The 23,107-nt window shown below is 32.7% G+C and overlaps 2 protein-coding genes and 1 pseudogene across 3 annotated transcripts; 2 read left to right on the top strand and 1 right to left on the bottom strand.

The window, feature by feature from the left end:
• Nucleotides 1-2,008: 2,008 nt before the first annotated feature.
• Nucleotides 2,009-8,932, top strand: LOC143586610 (uncharacterized; annotated as a pseudogene). Its single transcript, XR_013144737.1, has 7 exons — nt 2,009-2,891; nt 3,764-3,963; nt 5,041-5,391; nt 5,843-6,043; nt 6,684-6,754; nt 6,876-7,015; nt 8,227-8,932. The product of XR_013144737.1 is annotated as an uncharacterized LOC143586610 (transcript).
• Nucleotides 8,933-11,893: 2,961 nt separating this feature from the next.
• Nucleotides 11,894-13,722, top strand: LOC143586609 (LOB domain-containing protein 17-like). The gene is made up of 2 exons (XM_077068120.1): nt 11,894-12,175; nt 13,015-13,722. Exons 1-2 carry the CDS (start codon nt 11,894-11,896, stop codon nt 13,405-13,407), a joined length of 675 nt encoding a protein of 224 aa, XP_076924235.1. The 3' UTR covers nt 13,408-13,722.
• Nucleotides 13,723-16,276: 2,554 nt separating this feature from the next.
• LOC143586608 (LOB domain-containing protein 16-like) lies at nt 16,277-17,214 on the bottom strand. The gene is made up of 2 exons (XM_077068119.1): nt 16,927-17,214; nt 16,277-16,567 (listed from the first exon to the last, which is right to left on the bottom strand). Exons 1-2 carry the CDS (start codon nt 17,212-17,214, stop codon nt 16,277-16,279), a joined length of 579 nt encoding a protein of 192 aa, XP_076924234.1.
• Between the last annotated feature and the right edge of the window lie 5,893 nt (nt 17,215-23,107).

The following is a 23,107-nucleotide window of genomic DNA, read 5'->3' as shown; positions in this document are numbered from 1 at the left end:
TAAAATACAGTCTGATATGACGAGTTATATGTTATTAATGCTATTACTTGAGAAGGTTCAAAAATGTTCCTACTTTTTTTTTCTCAATACAATGAAATAGAAAATAAAGTAAATTACATTTTTGGTCCATTTGACTCATTGAATGGCCTATAATTAACCGACCATTCAGTTCTACTTATGGTTAAGCAATCTTTTATAATCGAAACTTGATGGGTACAGTCAAGCCTCCATTACTGAACTGACTTTGTACACCCTAACATTTACCGGTTGTTCTCTCCAAACGTTGGTTGCTAGTCAACTCAAAGCGGAATCAACAATAACACAAATTTTGTTAAAAATTGTTCAGTTATGGTGCGTCTTATATTGCATGTCCAATATCCCAAACGATGGATTCATTATCAGTTGAATTCATGTCTCCATTGAAGGCACTCCAAAAACAAAATTTTGCATTAAACACAAAATGGACAGGAAGACTATTATTCATTTATATTCATTTACATAAATAAATTTCTTTTGTAGGTACTATATTAATATTATTTTTATATATATTTATTTGTACACATGAATTACTTTTGTGGAATTATTATATCTTTATCAAAGTTATTATTACATTTTATTATTATTATTATTATTATTATTATTATTATTATTTATTTGAATTAAATAAGTGACTATAATTTAAAGGTGCGTGGGATGGGATGAAAATGATTTATAATTCTCTGATTTAGGGCCGTCCAAACCGCTCGTCGCTCGAACTCGCTCGCCGCTCGCTCAAAAATTGCTCGGAAAATGCTCGCTCGTTTCTTCGCTCGATTGAAAACGAGCCGTTCTCCTCGGTTCGAATATTTTTAATTTATTTTATCTATAATTATATAAGAACAGACAAAACACATAAATATAAGCTTACAATTATTTTTACCCCTTTAAAATTTTCATATCCCGTCAATTTTATAGTTTTATTTATTCGCTTTAAGTTTTATAATACTAGAAGTTTGTTTACATGATCATTATAGCTCACTTCAGACTTATTTTTAATAAAAATTTACAATCTATTGCACGTTTGTTTAAAAACTACTAATTTATTTATAAAATATATTATTTACAACCTTTAAATTTGTTTCTTGTTGAAAATTTTAAAGTGAAAAAGAAACAAATAATGCTCGAAATCGCTCGATGTTCGATCAAAAAATGCTCGATTCGATTTTGGCTCGTTTCGGTTTTCGCTCGGTTCGAATTTCAGGTGTTCAGTTCGGTTGTGAACGAGCCAAGAAACGAGCAAGCCTTTGCTCGGTTCGGCTCGGCTCGTGAACAACCCTACTCTGATTTTGGAATGAAAAGTTAAAAGTTAAAAAGTAGAATGAAGTTTGGTTAGCCCACTTACGATGGGCCAAGCCCAGCAAAATAAATAAACAATTAACTAACATTACATACACACACTGATCACATACGTACAGTCACTCTGTACACGTCCTGAAGCTCATCATCAATGGCTGCTCGTAAATTCGCCAAACGCTTGTTGTACGACTTAGGTACCTATCTCTCTTCTTTCACCTTTATTTTTTTGCTTCCAATTACACTACTACTCATAATTCAGTATAAACCCTAAGTATTTGTTAATTGTATTCTTCTCTGAATCGGCATTGTATGAGCCAATTTCGTTGATGATCTTGTTTTATAGTGAATTTTACGATCCAATTTCGAAGTGGAAATAATAAGGTTTACTGAAAATGTGAATAAATTGATGATTATAAGCAAATTGTTTTTGAATATGAATATATGTTGATGTTCAATCAAACATATCATATATAAATGGAAGTTATAATAATTAGAAGATGTGAATCTGCCCTAGATAGAAGATTAAAGGTTGTTATTATGAAAGCAAATAGATTTTAATAATATAAACTATATGACTCATTGACTGATAATAATGAACGCGGACAGTTTGATCAATGACACTCTTAACTTTCACTTTCTTTGCCAATACCACTCCTAGGGATGAAGTTTTTTTTTCCTTCCAGAATACCGGTACTGAATCGGTACATATGATACAGTATACGGTGTCCACTTTTCTCAAATTTGGTATTCGATATTTTCGTTGTCGGCACCGGTATTTTGGTATTTGGTACCGATTGTGATTGCATAGTTTTTCTGGGGTGTATCCATACCTTTCTGTCTTGTTTTCTATAAATACTGTTGCGGTGTATGTTTTGGTATTATGGGATCTTGATTACGAATGGATTTTATACGATTTTTGGTTTCTTGATTACCCTTGGTTACGATTGAATTTGATACGATCAATGGAGATTAGGAAAATAAACACCAAAGGGGGTAACGTATTGTAATACCGGTAACGAACCAATACATTCTGTAGGTATTCGATACCCACTACCCAGTTTTGTTCAAATTTGGCATCGGTGTTTTCGGTACCGATACCAGTACGATACCAATCTTGTCCCTAGTCAGTCACTCTAATTTCCATTTATGTCGTTTCAAAATAACTTACAACATTTTGATTGTGTAAAAGTTAGTTAATTGATTTTGGGCTCTTGTTTTCATATTCAAACTTTTTGCCTTTTTAACAAATTCATGACATTTTGGTGCTGCAGATTTGAGTTTAAAGCTGTTAAGAAAACGGGAATCATATCCACCGTTTATTTACAATGCACCCAGCCGATATCAATCACACTGCTCGAAAGCAGAAAAGTTAGAACATGCTAACATTATAGATGCAAATGATGCATCTGTTTCATTTACAATGTCAAATTCCGGGGCTAGCAAATACACTTCTGATGAAGATGTTGCAGCCAATAATAAGTGGAAGCCAGAGCTAGCTTGGCTCACCAAAACATTTGAACCGGCTCTGCAACTGTGTAAGTGGCCTTTGCCCACAGGTATGTTTACAGTTTTTTTCTCAAGCTCGTTTAAGCTTGGATCGAATCAAGTTTTTAACGAGTCGATCTCGAGTAGCTAATGAGCGGCTCGCCAAGTTTACACCCCTATATGTGTGTTTTGTGCCTTGAAGTTGGATCTATCCAACACACCGTGTCTTCAACATGATGTGCATGAAACCGGGAAAACTGATCCACAACCTGAAAACTAATTGAACCCAAACAAAAACTAATGGGTTGGTTTTATTTTTTCATAAAAACTGAATTTTCAATTTGGTTTTGCTTTTGCATGTAACTAAAACTGAAAAAATTAGACCGAACCGATACGATGGATTTTAGTTTTTTATTTTGAATTTCAAGTAATATATAAGAATTTAATAAATAATTTTACCTGAATATTTTAGCCCAAAGGTATAATAATTAATTAATTATTGATTAACAAAAATATATATATATATATTTAGGCCCAAGTTCATATCTTGGGTCAAGTATTTTAAATTTTTCAAGCACAAATGGCAAAACCGAAAAAACCGAAACCGAACCAAACCCAAAGCGAAAATAGAAAAAAAATGAAACCTAACGGTTATGAAAAACTCAAAAACTGAACTTTTGGTTCGGTTCGAGTCCAAAGCCGATAACATGGGCTTTGATAACTTGGTTGGTAACGGGTCAAATTGGTTCGTTTAAAACATGGCGAGCTGTCTTGATCATTTAAAATATTTTGTTTTCTTGTGTCTTTATTTATTAATAAACGCCTTGATTGTCATTGCAAATCACTATTATCTCATTAATTAAACGGGTTGAAATTGCACATTTACAGAAAACACTTTGCAATTTACCAAAAATTTGCATTGGATTCTAATTTTATTTCACAGGAGATGCATATGGAAACAAAATTCCGCCTAGTAGTTGATCCCTTGCAGAAATCCTTGCAAGCATTCAAAGGAGTAAACTTGAAGTTCAAGATTGGAGCTTGAGTGATCTTACAATAGGTTTATACCTCGTTTACCTTCAACAAGCATCTAAATATCCATCTGAAGATGTTAAGGGTGTAAAGATTTCCTCTGACAAAGTGGTAAACGCTTGAACCTATGCCTGTAAACGAACCGAATGAACACAAATGGAACATGAGCGTGTTCGTTCGTTTAACTTTAACCGAACAAACGATTGAGCATGGACTAGGTTTTCTCGTTCGTGTTTGTTTGTTAAGATAATGAGTATGTTCGTGTTCGTTCTTTTAACTCTAACCGAACAAATTATCAAACAAAAACAATTAAACTAATGGGGTTTTCTTTTCCGTGTTCGTTCGTTTTGAAAATGAGTGTGTTCGTGTTTGTTCGCTTAACTTTAATTTAGCAAACGATCGAACACAAACAATTAAACGAATGGGTTTTTCTTGTTCGTGTCCTTTCGTTAAAAAATGAGTGAGTTCATGTTCATTCGTTTAACTTTAACCGAACAAATGATCGTATATGTGCAATTAAACGAACGGTGATTTTTTGTTCATGCTCGTCCGTTAAGAAAATGAGTGTGTTTGTGTTAATTTATGTTCGTTTATTTTACTTGAATTGAACAAACGATCAAACAATTAAACAGATGGTGTTTTTGATGCAGTTTCGACTAGCAATCAAATGGCTCAAGACCTAACAACCATATTTATAAATAAAAATAAACAGTTGGGTTAGGCCGGGCCGACTTAATGGACCAGATGATCCTACATCAGTTTTCTTGTTCGTGTTCGTTCGTACTTAATAGTATAGACAACGATCTGCGAACATAAGCGAACACAAACGAATAGACATAACTGAACATTGATGAACGGACATGAACAGACGAAAACTAAGTGAACACCAATTAAAAGTAAACGTGGACAATTTGTTGGGCCTAAAAAACAATAAAACTATACTAAACTGTAATGGGTGATATTTTGATTCCATTAAACTAGACTAAATTGTAATGGACCTAAAATTTTTAAATGAATATATAAATGAATGAACTTAAACAAACATAAACAACTTTAAATGAATGTACGTCTACGAACATAAATAAACAAACGAGGCATGTTCATGTTCATTCGTTTATAAATAAACAAACACAATTGAAATTTTCGCCGAACAGTTCACTAAATGTTTGATTCGTTTATTTTGTATAGGTGCAAGATCTTATATACCATGTAGAACTAGCAAAAGGGGCATATAGGGGTAGTGCTGCTGCTTTGGCCAAAAACAGCATGCTTAGAGAAAGTAATGTTGTAAAGTTCGTGTAGGACTCTAGTATGCTGCGACCTGGATACTATATTGGAATTGATACGCGAAATAAACTTGTGATATTTGGAATTCGGGGAACACATACGGTTTCTGACCTTATTACCGATATTGTTTCTTCGAGTCATGAAGAAGTCAATTTTGAAGGCTACTCAACTCATTTTGGCACTGCTGAGGCTGTTCGTTGGTTTCTAACACACGAGATAGGAACCGTTAAGAAATATCTTGATAAGCATGAGGTGGTTAATTAATAAATAACAATTAATTATTTGTTAACAATTTAAGCCCAATAACAATTTTTATGCCAATTTTTCTTTTCGGCCTAAAAATTTTAAGCCCAGATGGTAAAACTGAAAAGGCCGAAACCGAAACAGAACAGAACCCAAACCAAAAATGAATGGTTTCAAAACTCAAAATCTGGATTTGTTGGTATGGTTTAAGCCAAAATCCAATCCATGTTTTGCGGATGGGACCCGCATATTCCACAGCCTCAATAATATTTTTACTTAAAAATAATAATCTGGGTTTCAATGCGTTTTTGGAGACTATCAAGTTTCGGCATGTTCTGTTTTTAACCATGTTTTATTACCTCTATCGACCCATTGAATGTCAAAACTCAAGCGTAAAGTTGTAAACAAAATTGACCCATTTTTAGTCAAACAGAATATTAAGATTCTAATCCGTCTACAGGGATATAGGTTAAGGCTGGTGGGCCATTCACTTGGAGGTGCGATTGCTTCAGTGCTAGCTATAATGCTTCGCAAGAAGACACACGCAGAGTTGGGGTTTAGCCCGGAAATTGTGACAGCTGTCGGATATGGGACCCCACCTTGTGTTTCTAGAGAGGTGGCTGAAAGCTGCTCGGATTATGTCACAACCGTTTGTATGCAGGTTGGTATATTATTTGATCATTTTGATTATGAATGTTTCATGAAGTTTGTGGATCGCTATGGGGCTAGTTGCATGTAGATCGTAGGCCTATGAACGAACCGAACGAACACGAATGGAGCGTGTTCATGCTCGTTCGTTTAACTGAACAGATTTTTCTTGTTCGTTTTCGTTTACGTTTGTTCGTTAACAGTATAAACGAACGTAACTGAACATAAATGAACGAACATGACTTTGCTAAAACCAATTATATCATTTTGTACTTATATAATTTATCATCTTCAAATATATCACAATATTTATTTTGTACTTAGATATTTCATTTGTATTTTATAGTTATTATATTAATATAAATAATAGGCTTATTTAGGCTTGCAAACATAATCAAACTCATGAAACTCGGGCAAAACGAGCTCCAGTTTAGGCTTGAACTCGGATAATTCGAGCTTTAGCCCTGAAACATTCCAATTGATCTTCTATGCCTTTAAAGGTTAAGCCTTCTCGTTACCCTCAGAATTTTAGGTCTTATACTCTCCTAGAGTACATGCTAGAACTATGTCAACTGTGAGTTCATGATCTATCTACACAAATTTGTAAGAATTTTAGATTTCTGGTTCATTGAACATTGTTTGGTGACATACAGGATGATATAATCCCAAGGCTAAGTGTAGCCACTCTGATGAGATTGAGGCATGAAATCATTCAAACTGATTGGTAAGTAACATCCACCAAACTTTTACCTCACGTATAACAAGGGCCTAACCGCATACGGCGTATCACAAATGGTAATACAAGGCAAAACAATAATTATTATTTTGATGTTGGGGTTTATCAGGAAAACTGTATTTGAGAAGCAGGACTGGAGAAGCGTCTTGGATTTAGTTGATAATGCAAGGCTATTTCTATCTTCCGTACAAGACGTTGCTAAGAAGCTAGTTGATTATACCAAGTTTGGAAAAGATGCAAAATTTATCGGTAACCTCTACTTGCATTGGTTTCTCAATATAATTTTTTTTAAGCTTTAAATACAATAACCAAAAGTTTCAACCTTAAGATGCTCATGTTTGTGTGCTAATATGGTGAAACAAATAAAAATCAAACAAAAACAAACGTACCAGTAAATCTCTCATGGTGTAGCCGAGCTGAGCCCAAGCTCGGGGTCGTTGAGCTTACGAAAGCTTGAGCTTGAGCTCGGCTAGTTTATTAATTTATATATGTTATTAAATAATTTGTGTGTGTGTGTATATATATATATTAGTTATTTTATATATATATTAAAATTGTATTTTTTATTATGTAACATAATATAAATTATTATAATAATTTTTTAAAGAATAATAATTATCATATAAATATTAATTTAACATATTAAATAAAGATTATTTATATAATAGGTTGGTTTAGGCCTGAGAGCCTTTTTTTTCTTTGACATTTACAACATAGTAATTCAGATGACATAATATGGTAAATCAAATATATTCACTAATGTATATGAGAGTCCTTTTATTGTTATTATCATTCTACCTTCTGACTTAGTTAGGGTCATGTTTTATTTTAATCGGGCCAAATGGGGAAAATTAAACTATAACTAAAAAAAAGGGGAAAACATGTTAAATGGGTCGGTAACTCACTGAATTATATTTTAATGCACAAAACATCTTGAATCATTTTATTCAAATAATTTTATAATTGTCGAAATAAAATAAATTTTCTTTCACGTTTCACAGACCAACTTATAGAAAAAGTAATTCTTTTTGTAGAAAGGATGTTATGGGTAATGGATCAACCCAACCCGTTTTGACCCGTACCCACTTGCCACCTAAACTCTCCTATGAAAAATGTGATTTTGTTTTTTCTGATCTCCTGGAGTGTTTTGTTTACTGAATTGTTGACTACCGTCATATTTGACCAAAATTTTGACATTTTGATCAACATTTGCAACCTAAACTCTCCTATGAAAAATGTGATTTTGCATTTTTCTGATCTGGAGTGTTTTGTTGACTGAACTGTTGACTACCATTGGATTTAACCAAAATTTTGACTTTTTGATCAACATTTGCAACCTTAACTCTCCTATGAAAAATATGATTTTGAATCGTCCTGATCTCATGGGTCGTTTTATTGACCGAGTTGTTAACTTGCATCATGTTTGACCAAAACTTTTACTTTTTGTTGAACCTTAACAGATGTTCCCGGTAGAAAAGATTCAATTGTGGTACAAGATATCACCGCTTCAACCTCCAAACCAGAAGTAACCAAATCCAACAACATTAAAAACGAAAAACCCGATTCAACATTTCCCCAAGAGGAACTATTTATTCCAGGTAGCGTTTATTTTCTAAAGCGGAAGGAAGAACAACACAATGGCAATAAAGTAAATGAGTTCACTCTCTGGAAGAGACACACAGGTGAACATTTTCAAAGAATATTATTGTCAAACAACTTGATTGCAGATCACAAATGTGATAGCCATTATTATGCTTTAAGGGATGTTCTTAAAGGTATACCCGCGCCTAAAAAATAATTGATTTGTTTTCATTCGCTCGCAATTTATCATTTTACAGGCTCTAATAAGTGGGGCCCAGCATATGAGAATATTATATGTACGAAACATTGCTTCTTATAACGGTAAGGTTAGCAAAACATGCTTGTATGTATGTAGTCTTGTACCAAAAATTGAGATATTTAGAAACTTAAGGGGTGTACTATGTAATTATAAAATCGGGTATTAAGTATTAGTCTCTTAACCTAGTTGTTAGTTTGTTAACAATTTGGATTACTTCTTAAGTAGGTGTTAATCTAGTAGTTAGTTTGTTAACGACTTGGTTAATATAGTTATAATCATTGGAGTTGGAGACAAGATTATCCAGTTATAAGGGTACAACTCCTCAAAACTACCATTGATTTATATTACAATCGGCTTTGGCAATATTTCATTCTCTTATAACTCTTTAAAATATAACGGTGTCAAAATTTTGAATGCAGTGTTATGACGCACTTTTTATCCATATTATTGTTTTTAAAACTAGTATGCTTTTTATTTTTTTTTACAACGTAATGGTTTTTTAAATTCCAAAAATATTGTTGCGACGCGCTTATTTCTACCTATGTTTCGATACATTTTTGCATTTCAAGTTTCTATGAATGATACAAAGACTATATGGGGGCAGTCGTATAGAGTATCTGGGTCACATGCAACCTTTTGTGCAGGAACTAAACATTGTTTTTTGCATGTGTTCCATGATATTGTTCCCGTGAATCAACTGTCCAAAAGTGTCATTGTCATCGGATTAGAGAGTATCCATTATAGTTAAACCATGTACGTTAGTCCCTATCTTATGGTTTGGACTTTGAACAAATGCTCCCCATTCAAACTACACTTTCTATTAGAAATATGCATTTAAAAAAATCTTTGTACCTTTTTAACCTATTACCAGTGTTTAATTGTTAACCAAAAATGAAATTTTGTGGTTGGTTTCTTTACCTCAATTCATCAAGATTGGCTTTGGATCCTATAGGAACTGTGTATCAGCGTATGCAATACTTGACAAAGACTTGCGTATGTATGTTAACAGGTCTATATTTAAAAGATAAATAGCTTCTCTTGTGTACTTACGAAACCCCATTTTTTTTATAAGACGGTGGCCATTGGTCACATACTTGAATACGTAGCCATTAGTGATAAATAATAGTAGTTAACTTGATCTGACAAGGCGTCGGGTTGAGTTGGATTACAATTCGGACTCAATCCATTTCTCTTACATCCTATTTTTTTCTCTTTTCTGACTCACGCTCTTTTGTATGTTTCTCTCTAATACAAAAACAATACCTTTCTAGATTACGCAAACTGTGGCTTACGTGCAATAGAAGTTGACAAGGTTTTATACTTCCAACTTAAAGGAGGACTACAAACAGAACTTAGTACACAAATTTGATTATAATACAGGGTTTGTAGGACAAAAGTAATGATGATACACGTACTAGCAACCCCACCTACAAGGTGTATGGTATGGTGACTTTGACTATTCGTTTATACGAAAATTATAAATGGTCGTTTGGTCAAGTTAAACTGGGAAAAGGCCACTAACTTCACGAATCACTTTTATACATGTGGCAACCACGAGCTAAGCTTGTGTCAACCCAAGACAAATCCCATTTCAACATGTGGGCACTACAAGGGCCAAGCTCGCGCCTAAAGGATAGATGTTAGGGTGGGTTGTTTTGGGTCGGTTTTTAGCAAGCAAAATTAAAATTTCAGTCTTTGTGTATTTAAATAATGTTTGGTTCGTTTTATTTATTTTCGGTTTAAATTCAGTTTGATTTTCAGCTTTTTCGGTTTTGTTGTTTTGCTTGTAATTTTTGTGTTGAAATTTTTATTGTCCCAAAACAATTAATTTGGGCTTGATTTTCTTATCAGTGATACCTATATTATTCTTGTTAATTAATTTAATTATTATACATTTTAACTAAAATATCTAGCTTACACTATTTCTTAAGCTTGTATAAATTAAAATTAAAAAAAAAAGAACGATAATCCACAAAATTAGGTTCGGTTTTATGCCGAATATAAAACATTTACAACAAGGTTAGCAAACACTTCTACCAACCCCATTTTATCGTCATCAATACAAACATTTTAAAAATTATTAAGATTGTACATACACTAGTACTATATAATAACAAAACGCCACTCGTGTGGGTTGTAAAGGGGCAATGATGATGTTCCTCTTCCACTCGTGCGGCATGTCACCGCAAACTAGCTAACTTCGGGTCCCACTCATTTGGCATGGCCAGACAGCATAATTTAGAGCATGTTTAAAAAGTTAAAAACACTTAAAAAAATTGAAAGTATTTTAATAAATCTCCTGACTCTAGATTTATATATCACCTTTCAAAAGTTAAACCATCAACTCGCCCATTTGAAAAAATCAAAAACAAAAACAAAACAAAACCAACTCCTAAACAACACCAATAAACTCATTTTACAAACATTTTCTAAGTAAAATGTCGCGATAGACGGTTCCCATCTTATAGATGATTTTGTTTTTGTTACTAGAATGTCTAGAAATAAACTTTTTTACATGTAAAACTAACGATTTCTAGTTCCCCAGGGAACCTCACTTTATATATGCATATATAGATAAATGATATAATACAATATAATAGCTTATAATGCAACAACATACGAGAGATTCGCAATCCTTGACTTCACTTAAAAAAACGTGGCGTCATAAATGTATATATTATTTTATAAGTTACAGAATTTTCTTCATGTATAATTATATTTCTTCACACGTAATTATGTTTCTTCACACGTAATTAGGTTAATTTCTTCACGTGTAATAAGTTTTCTTCGCATAATCATTTTTACATCATGTTTTATACGTAAATTAGGTCCATATTTACAATTATGTCATCGCATATATAAATTAATGAACCTCACTCTACACACACGTAAATATGATCTAGCAAATTCATATTTTATAAAATTGTAATCATCCATCACCCAATAATTAGAAGAGATGATGTGTTTTATTCATGTTAGCTCTTTTGTCCTTTAAGGGTCAAAATGGAATCTCATGAATAAGAAAAACAAAGGAAAGTAATTAATTTAAGAATTTGGTACTTTGGTTGTGGACTTAAATATTAAAAACATTTCTCTCATTATTAATCAAAAAGACATTAAAATAACAAAACTGTAGGCCATCAAGGGAACAATTTTTGCAGTTTAGCTAGTCACCACTTCCTCTTTTGCATTTATAAACATGGTGATCATAATGTTTTCATCAACATTATAACAAAACAAATAAAAACAACCCTTTTAAACTTCTTTTCATAAAGATTAATTGTATTATGATGACAGGATCAAGTTCTCCATGTGGTGCTTGCAAGTTCTTGAGAAGAAAATGTATGAAGGGTTGTGTGTTTGCCCCTTATTTCTGTCATGAACAAGGTGCTACACATTTTGCAGCCATTCATAAGGTGTTTGGTGCAAGTAATGCATCCAAGCTTCTTGCGCATCTGCCTGTTTGTGATCGATCCGAAGCTGCGGTTACTATAGCGTATGAAGCTCAAGCTAGGCTTCAAGATCCCATTTATGGCTGTGTTTCGCATATATTCGCACTGCAACAACAGGTTTGTACTCTTAGTTGTGTATATGTGAATATGTCCTAATAGTACAGTTATAAGATCTTGATCATAAAGTGATATATGGAACTTAGGAACTTGATTGATAATTAAAGTTTTTTTGTTTGGATGAGGAATATGACACGTTATATGGACTGGATTAAAAGGATCGGTCATCCAAAAATTAAGATTCATTTCTTGTTGCAAATATTCACTTGTGGCATACCATATCTCGATCAATTGATGTAATTTTTATATCGTGTGTACATTCCCATAATGATGGTTTCCAAAATAAAACTTTGTTGTTCAGTGTCTTAAACTAGCCATTTTCGTATGGTCCTATTTTGTTATGTATACCGTCTAAAATATCACCACAACGTTTTGGAAGAAATGGTTGTGGATAAGAGTTAAACTTCATGGTTAAGCGTGATCTAGTGGGAGCAATAATAGGCGAACTCTATAAAGTGTTCACTTATACAAACATAATCGAATCAAATTAGTGAGCTATTTGTGGCTAAAACAGATAATATTGATTGACACGATCGAGACGATAAATGTTACATGAAAATTCTTTGATCTATAAGTTTATACCAAGAATTTCGATCATGGTTTCATGTCATTGAAGCGACGAAAACCCTGAATATAGTTTATGATTGTTCCAACATAAAGCCCTCTTTCTGATCTTGATTATTTAACTGAAAATTTATCTTGAGCTTTGTATTATTCCCGAATGAAAACCCTAATCTTGTTCTTGAGTTTTCCAACTAAACGGCAGAATCTTGATCTTCACTACACAGCTAAATATCTTGATCTTATTGCTGATGACTTTATAACTTTGTGATCTACAGGTTGTCAGTTTACAATCACAAATAGCTTCTTTAAAGGAACAAATAGGTCACAGACAAGTAAATATGAATCCCACCAATGTGAGGCACCCTTCTTACCAACAAACACTAGACATCAAGAACCAGTTTCAAGAATCAGAAAATTATTCATGGACTAGCATGCCTCACTTTGATCCAAACTCGATGAATGAAGTCATGAACTTAAAACCTATGGCCGAAAACTACCCGAATCAGGTTTTGAAAGAAGAAGATAGATCGTTTTCGAGTTTTGAAGAAGGTTCAAGTTACTCCATTGATTCTTGGGACATCCAAATAAGCAGCAGCCAGCAGCAATGGGGATTTGGAGACCATGATGAAGACCTTCAATCTGTTGCTTTCGGTTATGGTCGTAATTAGTTTCAAGATGGCTCAATTTAAGTTAAAAAAAATGAAAAAAAAAGGCAAATGCTTTACACCTTTCAAAATTGAAATGTTCATAGACAAAAAAAAATTTAAAACATGTTAATGTGGGTTGGGAAGCCTTTTCTTGCACCAATTCCTTTTGGCCTTATGTGGGACAAGGGTGCTTGTTTTTTTTAGGCGTTTCCCTTAGCACATGATCTTTTCTCCTTGTAATGTAAGGGACACTTTTTAATAATTTATAGAAGTTTATATTTTGGAAATTTTGAATTTTAATAATCCAAATTATTAATCATCGATTAATATTAATCTGAACTAACAATATGTCAATATGAATATTGGTATTCTTTACTTTCAGTTTTGTTAACAATAAACTCAAATTCTCAATCTAACAAATCGATAACTCCATTTATTTATGAGAACGTGGCGTGTGATGTGCTAGTTACGTGGCAATGACTCATACGAGCTAGCAGATCAGTCAATCCAATGAACCAAGGGATCAACTTGTTTTTCATTTGATTAAACCTTTTTAACACATGCATAACCTTTATTTATCCAATTAACACTAATATAAGTGTTGTAATTAAACCTTTTTAATACAACCTCTTGGACAGTTGGACGAAGATCCAAGTTTTGTAATAATTGGGAACATGAGAAATCATAAAACCACAATGGCACAATGTAACCCGTGATAAGAGTGAGGTTACCTATTCAACATCTACAAGTCAAACAATACAAGTATTTTACATGTTTACCATATCTTTAGGCACCGGAGGAGAATTTTAAATATTTTATTGTTGTTAAATAACAATTTGTATATTTTAATCTTATGTACTAAATCAGGCATCATGTAGTGGCGTTGATAGCTGAAAGATAAGGGTACATGCACCGATCAGCCGTTGTCCCGATGATTGAGTGCTATGTGCCTTATGTCTAAGGCTTGATGCAAAACTACTATCGAGCCGGGGGTCTCACCAGAAGCAGCCTCTCTATCCCTATGGGGTAGAGGTAAGGCTGCCTACATCTTACCCTTCTCAGACCCTACCATAGCTTTGCTATTGATGGGATATACTGAGTACGATGATGATGATAATAATCTTATGTACTAAAAAAATTTAATATACTGTTTTCATTGAGAAACTTCGAGGCAACCCAAAATTCAAGGGTTTCTCGTCCAAAAAGTCAATTGGCTTTCGCTTCTCCCGATTTTTCCTTTTTTTTTTTTTTTTGCGAGGGCTATTTATTTTTATTATTATTTTACCCCATTATTTAAACAACATGCTAACGGTGTACTCTAGTCTTAAAGAGAGGGGTATGATTGTATGAACTCGTTGATTTGTGAAGGTTTAATGGTATTAGAAATAAATAATAGGAACAAAATAGGTGTCTTTTAATTAAAAAAATTAAACGTACCAATTAAGGATTTCGAGGTCAGCTTCATATTTCATTTGTTGGGATGAATGTTTAGCTTATATACATTTATTTTTTATTATTTATATATATATATTGGAGTGTTCGTGGGTTTGCCAATAGTGTTTCTGTCTAGTTGGCTCTTTGATCCGGACATTGATCGTCATGGGTGGATTAGGCTTGAGAATGATGGATGTTGGGAAGATGGGAAACGCGTCGGGTAAAGAAACGTCATTTGGGCCCGAATGTGAACCAAGAGGTGGGCCGGTGGGAACAGACGAAGAGAAGAAACACGGGCCAATGGGGGAAAGAGATTTGTCTCTTTTTTAACTGCCTTTGTCTCAATTTTCGGTCGTTTTTGCCCATTTGAGTGGTTGGAGGCCAATAGTCGGTCCAAATAGCGATAAGGAATATGATACCCCTGTATGAGAATGGGCACTCAATACGCACTCAATTACCTCTCGCTCTCTCCCTCTCTCAACATTTTCTTCATAAACATCTTTCAAAACTTCTATTAAGATTATATATATATATATATATATATATATATACACTACCTTTTATCCCCCGTTTTATGGGGGTTGTTTTATATTATTTGTTTCTAATATTTATTTATTTTTTGAACTTTTATTTTCTTTTAATTTTATGAAAGTTAATAATATACTTATGGTTTGATAATAATTTGTTTAACAAATAAATGAGATGTTATAATCCGGTTTAAAAGTTATATGAGTTTGATGAGACCCAAGACCCGCTTATTTTTTTTACTATAAAATTGATTTTTTAATTATAAATAATATATATATTTTTTTAAATAAATCAGATATTAATTTTTAGTATATACATACTTTATAGGATTTTTAAATCAAATATTTGGTGAGATTGGTTTTTAATTTAATTAGATGTTATAACCCGGTTAAGAAATATCTGGGTTTGATGAGACCTATACTCATAAATTCGGGTCAAATGCATGAAAACTTCTATTTAAAAATCATGTTAATCTGGTGACTCCAAAAAAAGTGGGAGCAACCATATCGCAACACGTAGGATTTTTATGTTTTCGTTTATATATATTATAGATATATTCCAACAACATGTGTTTTGTTAAAAGTATAACATGGCCTTTTCTAAGAAATATAACGTACTTTGAAACATATATTTTACTCAAAAAAGTTAATTTTCAAAAACAACTTAAAACTATTTTCTGATCGGTATCAAACTCATGATAGGGAAACATTAATCATATTCAATAGCCCATATAATAAACTAACATGAAGTTTTGAAATTTAAGTTTTTCATCAAGAGTAATCTCAAGATGAAATCTTTATAGCGCCTTTTTAACTCATCTCTAACTTAAAGTCTATTAACATATATGTTGGTTCCATAATTAACGCCATATATATTTGATCACAAGATGATCATATATACTAGCTACATGCAATATTAATCTACATGATCAGTTCCTCATCATTCTCACTGCAAGTTCTTGAAGCTCGCCCAAATCATTCTCAGAAAGTCCCTTCTCGAATAACCCATGATCGTAGTGAATCGGCATTCCTTCATTGCTATGATCAACTGAGTCCATCGAACTTTGCGGTGATGCGTTGAAGTTCATGAAATTTGCAGCATTCATGTAATTCTGATAAGACATGTTAGGAGACCATTGAGTTTCAGTATTCCTTGAATCATTGCATTCTTGTGCCAGTTGAGCTCTGGCTTGAATCACTTGAGCTTGTAAACATGCAACCTAAAGTTTCATTAATTAATTAAGCATGGTTCATGAATGAAATAATGAAGAATTTGCATATTTTATACCTATAGGACAAAGCTAGAAAATATATATCATAGTGGAGGATAGAGTTTCTTAAATGGATTACAGTTAGATAGATATTAAACTACTTTATGATATTAAAATTAGAAACCTTTAAGCATCTTTATTAATTGTTAGATGATAAAACACCTTTAAAATCTTGAAATCCATGCTTACAACCAAGAAGGAAAACAAAAATCTAAATATATATACTTTGATTATCTTTTATTCGTAATATATTATTACAGCTTTTAACATATTATTAGTTTTGAAATGAATATCAATATTCAATATACCTGATGTTGTAAGGCGAAGATATGCCCAACACAACCATAAACAGGATCTGTGATCCTAGCTTGAGCTTCATAGCCAATAGTAGCCACCGCCTCACTGCGGTAAGCATCCGCCACTTGGTGCAACAATTTTGAAGCATTGCTTGCACCAAACACCTTGTGAATGGCGGCGAACCGAGCGGGACCTTGTTCGGAGCAGAAATAGGGTGCAAAGACGCAATCAGGAGTGCATTTTCTTCTTAGAAACTTGCATGCACCACAAGGTGAGCCAGTTCCTACGGTGGATGCCATGGGAAAAGATTGGAAGCTTGTGATGGGTGCACACGAGGGGACTTGAAAAGATGACAAAAAATAATGGTTTTATTTAAAGGCGTAATGGGAGACAAGGAAAGTATGTTTGTAGGGTTGTAAAGAGACAAGAGAGTAATGTCATGACTATTTAATGTGTTGTTTAATATGTTATTTTGTGTTTGTAATTTCTAAATTCTAATGTTGGAAATTGAATTATTAAAAAAACCTATTATTAACAAAAAAAAATAATAAAAAAATAAAAAAATTAAAGACTAGTTATTTTTCATTCTATAAAGTCTGAACTCATGATCTTCTTATATCAAAACTTGGTCTTTAAAAAGGTAAAAAAAAGTAATCGTTGGTACCTTTTTAAAAACCAAATTAAGTTTGAAATAAAAAATCACAAAAAATGAATTTGAGAATAAAGAATCAATACATAGAGAAAATCATACGTATTTGTTCATTTAGACATCTATGATGTTTCGAGTCAACAAACATAGAAAAAAACATACACATATACAAATATAAAAAATAAGAATATTGAAAAACATAAACGGGTTAAATAAAAAAAACTTTTATCATATTAAAGCACATAACAATATTAAAAAGCTTAAAAAGAAATATACGTATTTTTTAGAAAAAAATAATATTTTTTGTCGGTAGATGAGACAAAAGAAACGTTTTTAACGCATGCGGGAAAAAAAGGTAAGTAAATATATATAATTAAAAGTTGTTGCTAAATTTTGTAGAATGTAAAAGTCTACTATATGACTGAGTTGTCGTAGGTCGGCTTGCGGCCGACCATGGTTTGAAACCCAAGATATGTAGATTGTTTTATTAAAGTAAAGTTTAGATATTAATAATTCAAAACATGACTTATATCAGTTTATCATAATTTATATTGACAACGTAATCAAGTGAACTCCTAAGTTTTACGTTTGTTGACAAGGCTAATATATCCTAAAATCCAACTCTAAACAAAAAGTAACTAGCTTTATCTTTAACTTTGGTTTGTTCATAATTCTTGTTTGTTCATGTTTATGCACACTTACATGTATAGTTCAATGAATGTTTTAGTTTTGATTGCATGTGTGGATTATAAAGTTGAAGATTAAAGACCGTTCGTGTGTAATTATTGAAGGTTTGGTGGGTCCGAATGTTTGGTCTCCAAAGGTAAACAAATATTTTCCCGCCGAACGCCGCACCTGCGAACTACTCTCTTTGTCGTTTTTTCACTTGCAATATTTAAGACACGTGGACATAAGTCAAGACACATGCGCCACAATCTTAAGTTTTTAACCAATTTTCAATCCAAAATCAAATTGGATATATTCATAGGTTGAATGATCTTTAAATTTTATATTTTTATTCCCGTAGTATTGATAAACACTTTTATTTAAATTTTTGTATTCTTCTATGTTCTACCTACATACGATAGTTGTTACACTCTCATATTCCAACGAATTTAAAGTGAGTTACGCCGTAGTATTACAAAATTTCACCTCGTGCTTAGTTATGAGAAGTTACAATTATAATTTGTGGTGTTTACAGTTCGGTTTAAAACTGTGAAATCATCCAAACCGGTCATCGTTTTGGTTTCACGGTCGGTTTTCAATTTAACTTTCAGTCGGTCGTTATTTTCAAACCGTAGTGAATGGTTTGGTTTACACTTCATGCTAAAAGCAAACCAGGTCATAAGATTTAACGATATATTTTAAACTTTTAGATATTTTATATCATATATATAATGTTCCTAATCCTTCCCTCACAATTCCTTCCATCTGGTTCACATTTTTTCTCATCCTGTAGTGAATGTAGAAGTGGTTGTTAAAGTGCTAAACATATTCAAAGTGTTAATGATGGTGTTCTTAATTTTAATTCATTTTCCTCTTAGGACTACTCTTTTAGTACCCTGGTAAAGGAAATATACTAATATTGTATCATTTTGTATATTACGTGAAATTTAGAACTCACTTGAATTGCTTTTGACCTAAACCTTGAAATCAAACCGAAACCAAATTAACGGGGACATAAGGTAACACATGTATCTTAGGCTCTTGCCTCTCGTCCCGCGCCTCAACTTTTGAAACTAAACACCACAGAACGCCTTAAGGTTTTTTTAACCGAGATTACAATTTGAAAATGTATAAAAGGTGAATCACATTGCTAGGTTGCATCACACCTCCACGTATTAAAATTTGTATAATCGGTTTTCCTATGATTGAAATACAATCCAACAATATAGTCTTGCTTTGTATATTTATGATTGGTGATGGAAAAACAACTTTGATGTCATTTGGAGCTTCTTCAATATTTGTTTCAACTAAAACTATTCTCGTTTATTTTAACAGTTCACATGTGATATACATGAAAAAGTGAGGGTGTCAAGTGGGTCGTGATAACTCTAAAAAGGTTTAATATTTTACGCAATTAAGCCCACCCATAACACTTTTTATAATTATATAGATAATTAATGATTTAATGTATGAAGGGTGTATACAAAATTTTATAATTTCTATAATGATGATGATGATGATGATAATCCAATTTTGTAATAAAACGACTTAAAAAAGAGGTTTTATGTTTCAATTTGTTGGAGAGAAAAAAAATTTTCGTCTATACTCAGCAGTTCGTAATTGCTAGCTGTAGTTATTATTTCTGTTATTCCATTTATATTTATTTTCTCTTTATATCAGAAAAAATGGAAGAATAAATGAGTGACAAAAAATACACCAGCCGGAAATCGAACCCGGGTCTGTACCGTGGCAGGAAACTATTCTACCAATAGACCACTGGTGCTAATATACTTACATTCTATATTCCATATCCAATATCACTAAACAAAAACGACTAGATTTCTTATTTGCTTCAAGGTTTTAAAAGGCATGAATAAACTTTCTTTAGAGGCTATTGTTGCTCGTTGTAGACTTGCCACTGGTTCTAAGAAGAATGATGATATCGAAATGATTTCTTATGAAGTTTTGCAAACCAATTGATCTTGAAGTGATTTTTTTTTGAACGACCAACTAAGTAACGCCGGGTACTTCGTACACGACCCCCATTGGCCAAAGGTAGCCCTGGCCGGCCACTATTCCGGACGGACGAAGCCCCTAGCGGTCCACCCTATTGAGGGATTCACCGGATAAAACCCGACCCCCACACCCGCCTAATGGCACGACAGCGAGGAGCCGGTAAAACCGGGTGAGATCAGGACTCGAACCCTGGCAAGCCAGGGTCATCCCTCATATCTTTCATTTAAGTTGATGATAGTGAGGTTTGAACCCTCTACCTCTCACTAGTAAAGTGAGTGATCTTGAAGTGATTGCATTGCTGGGTTTTAGCAAAAAAAAAAAATTCAACTTAAGATTTCATTTTGAAATTTTTGGGCAGTTATTATTATTATTATTTTGTGTTTATGCCTTTATGGATATGGATTGTGATTTCAAAAATTGTTTGCAATTCGATTTAGAGGTTTAGAGAATTTATACATTTGGTCCGAGCTTTTGACTCTTGAAATTATGTTTTCTTCAGAAAAAAAAATAGAAGAAACATTGTGTGTAACATAAACATAAAACAAAAATAGAAGAAACATTGTGTGTAACATAATCGAATTTATAACATACTACTTATGCGGTTAAAAGAAAATCAATATATAGTAAATTCGATAAGGACATGAATCAAAATAGGCAATTCTTCTCTCTCTGGTTAGCTTCTTGTTTGTAGTTCTGCTTTATTAATTTACTTTTCTTTATATAACTAAACAAATATGAGAATGCGTATTAACAATCTATTGATGATGGTTAAAGTTCTAGAGGACGCTATCTGGTTCTTACCAATACCATATTGTGTATATGAAATGTGCATTTGCATATATGTGTAGTTTATTAACAATTATCATTTTTATAAATTCAAAATTCGACTTTGACGTAATTAAGGATTTTACTATCGTGGTCTACACACCAAAAAATTACTACATCAAAGTCGTACTCAAAGTTCTCTTTAAGAACTATTTAACTTGTTCATCGCCAACCACTGCCGGCTCATTAACACCCAATGGATGCTTAAGGTGTTCATTGACATCATTGGTGGCTCAAGCATGTTGTTTCTTTTGAACATGAGTAACAAAGTTGTGGGATTCTACATTCTCTAATCCTCAGTCATTTATTTTTTTTCAGAGGGGTTCCTGAAGAAGCCGATTACTAATGTGTGTGACTTCAATGAAAATCACATAGATCAATGAGCAGGGGTGAAACAAGTCTGCATAGTTATATATGATGGCACTTGAATTGACTTCACATGTTTGACACGTGAGGGAAACTTAACGTATGATTTTAACATACATCCATTTTGGGGACCATTGGTGTTAGCGCTGAACACGGTTCAGTTCGGTTATTACACGAAACCGAAACTGACACCGAAGTAATCGTTTTTTTGAAATGTACAAACCGTTTAGTTTTCAGTTTAGGTTCAGTTATAGTCGTTTTTGTTTTCAGTTATGTGTAGACATTGCAAATAAAATTTTAGAAATGAAAATGATGATTTTAAGCTTGTAATTAGCGTACCACATATATACATTGAATTAAAAAAAAGGTGCGTGTTACATAGAACCATACGAATACAAAGCTGCTAAAGTTTTAAAGTTTAAAATTCAACAAAGTTCTTAATTAAAAAACACTAAAAGTTTAGTTTCAATCTTCATGCATAATCTTGTTCATTTTCAAAGTTTAGTTTCAGTTTTCATAATCTTCATCACCACCCAGGGGCGGATCTATATAAGGCTTAGGGGTAACCCGGGTTACCCCTCAACTTTGTCGGTGAAGTGTAAAATTAATTGTAATTTTTTTCCTTTTTTCTCCGTTTTATGTATAGGTTACCCCTGAGTAAATATTAGGATACCATTAGAGACAAAGTGAACTTGGGCTCTGAAAATTTCCAGGGTATTTGAGAATATGCCAGGAGCTTAAAGTGGAGATCTGGAGGTTGAAGAAGATGCTTGTTTAAAAAGTATAAATTAAATATAGAAAATGCATAAAAGGTAGGTCTATTAAGTGTAGATGTAAAAGTAAAGTAATATGTAGGTTCATATTATCAATACATACTCAACTTTCTGCCTTTTATTATTATTATTATTATTATTATTTAACATTTTGGTTTTATGTATTAGTTAAAATATTCTCCTTTCAACTAATTTGGATCAATGATCATCTGACCCACTAGATCATTTTTATTCTATTTTAGGAGTAAACCCACCTATAGATGATAAATCGAAGTATTAGGATGACTCGTCGTAATCACTTGGACTATAGATAAATGACTAGTCAACTAGATACAGATTGATAAACCAAATTTTGACTTCTTTTTGGTTTAAAATGATTTAATTTTACTTTAGTAATTATCGTTTCCTAATGCTTACTGTGTATAGAAATAATGTTTATAATATATAAACATATTCTTTCTATGAAATAAAAAGCTAGATGAATAGATGATTATATGAGATACGAATATAATTCGACCCGCTCACAGTCGATCAGTGATCCAAATATCCGTTCGAAAAATAAAATATGATCAGGTGGTTTGTGGGCCCTCAATGATACAAATGAAAATATGATTCGACCCGACCCGAACCAATTAGTTTATTAGACATGCATATGGCATAAATATCTAATCCCTATGAAAAAAACTATGGATCCGTTACCGCCCCTTGGTTCAAAAAAAAAAATTAGGTTAACCCTGAGTTTTTTTTCTAGATCCGCCACTGTCACCACCAATTAATTCGGTTCGATTTCAATTTGGTTAATTCGGTTTTCTGTTCATTTGTAATTGGTGTTACCCTTTTCTAAACGGTTGGGACTATATATGTGTACTTTTAAAGCTGGAGACTAAATTAATAGTA

The sequence above is a fragment of the Bidens hawaiensis genome, unplaced genomic scaffold, assembly GCF_021521415.1.
Source record: "Bidens hawaiensis isolate Kalapana, Puna unplaced genomic scaffold, B.hawaiensis_p1.1 tig00034716_1, whole genome shotgun sequence".
NCBI classification, from domain to species: Eukaryota; Viridiplantae; Streptophyta; class Magnoliopsida; order Asterales; family Asteraceae; genus Bidens; species Bidens hawaiensis.
The sequence above is the reverse complement of the archived record's forward strand: the minus strand, read 5'-3'. Positions and strand labels throughout refer to the sequence as shown.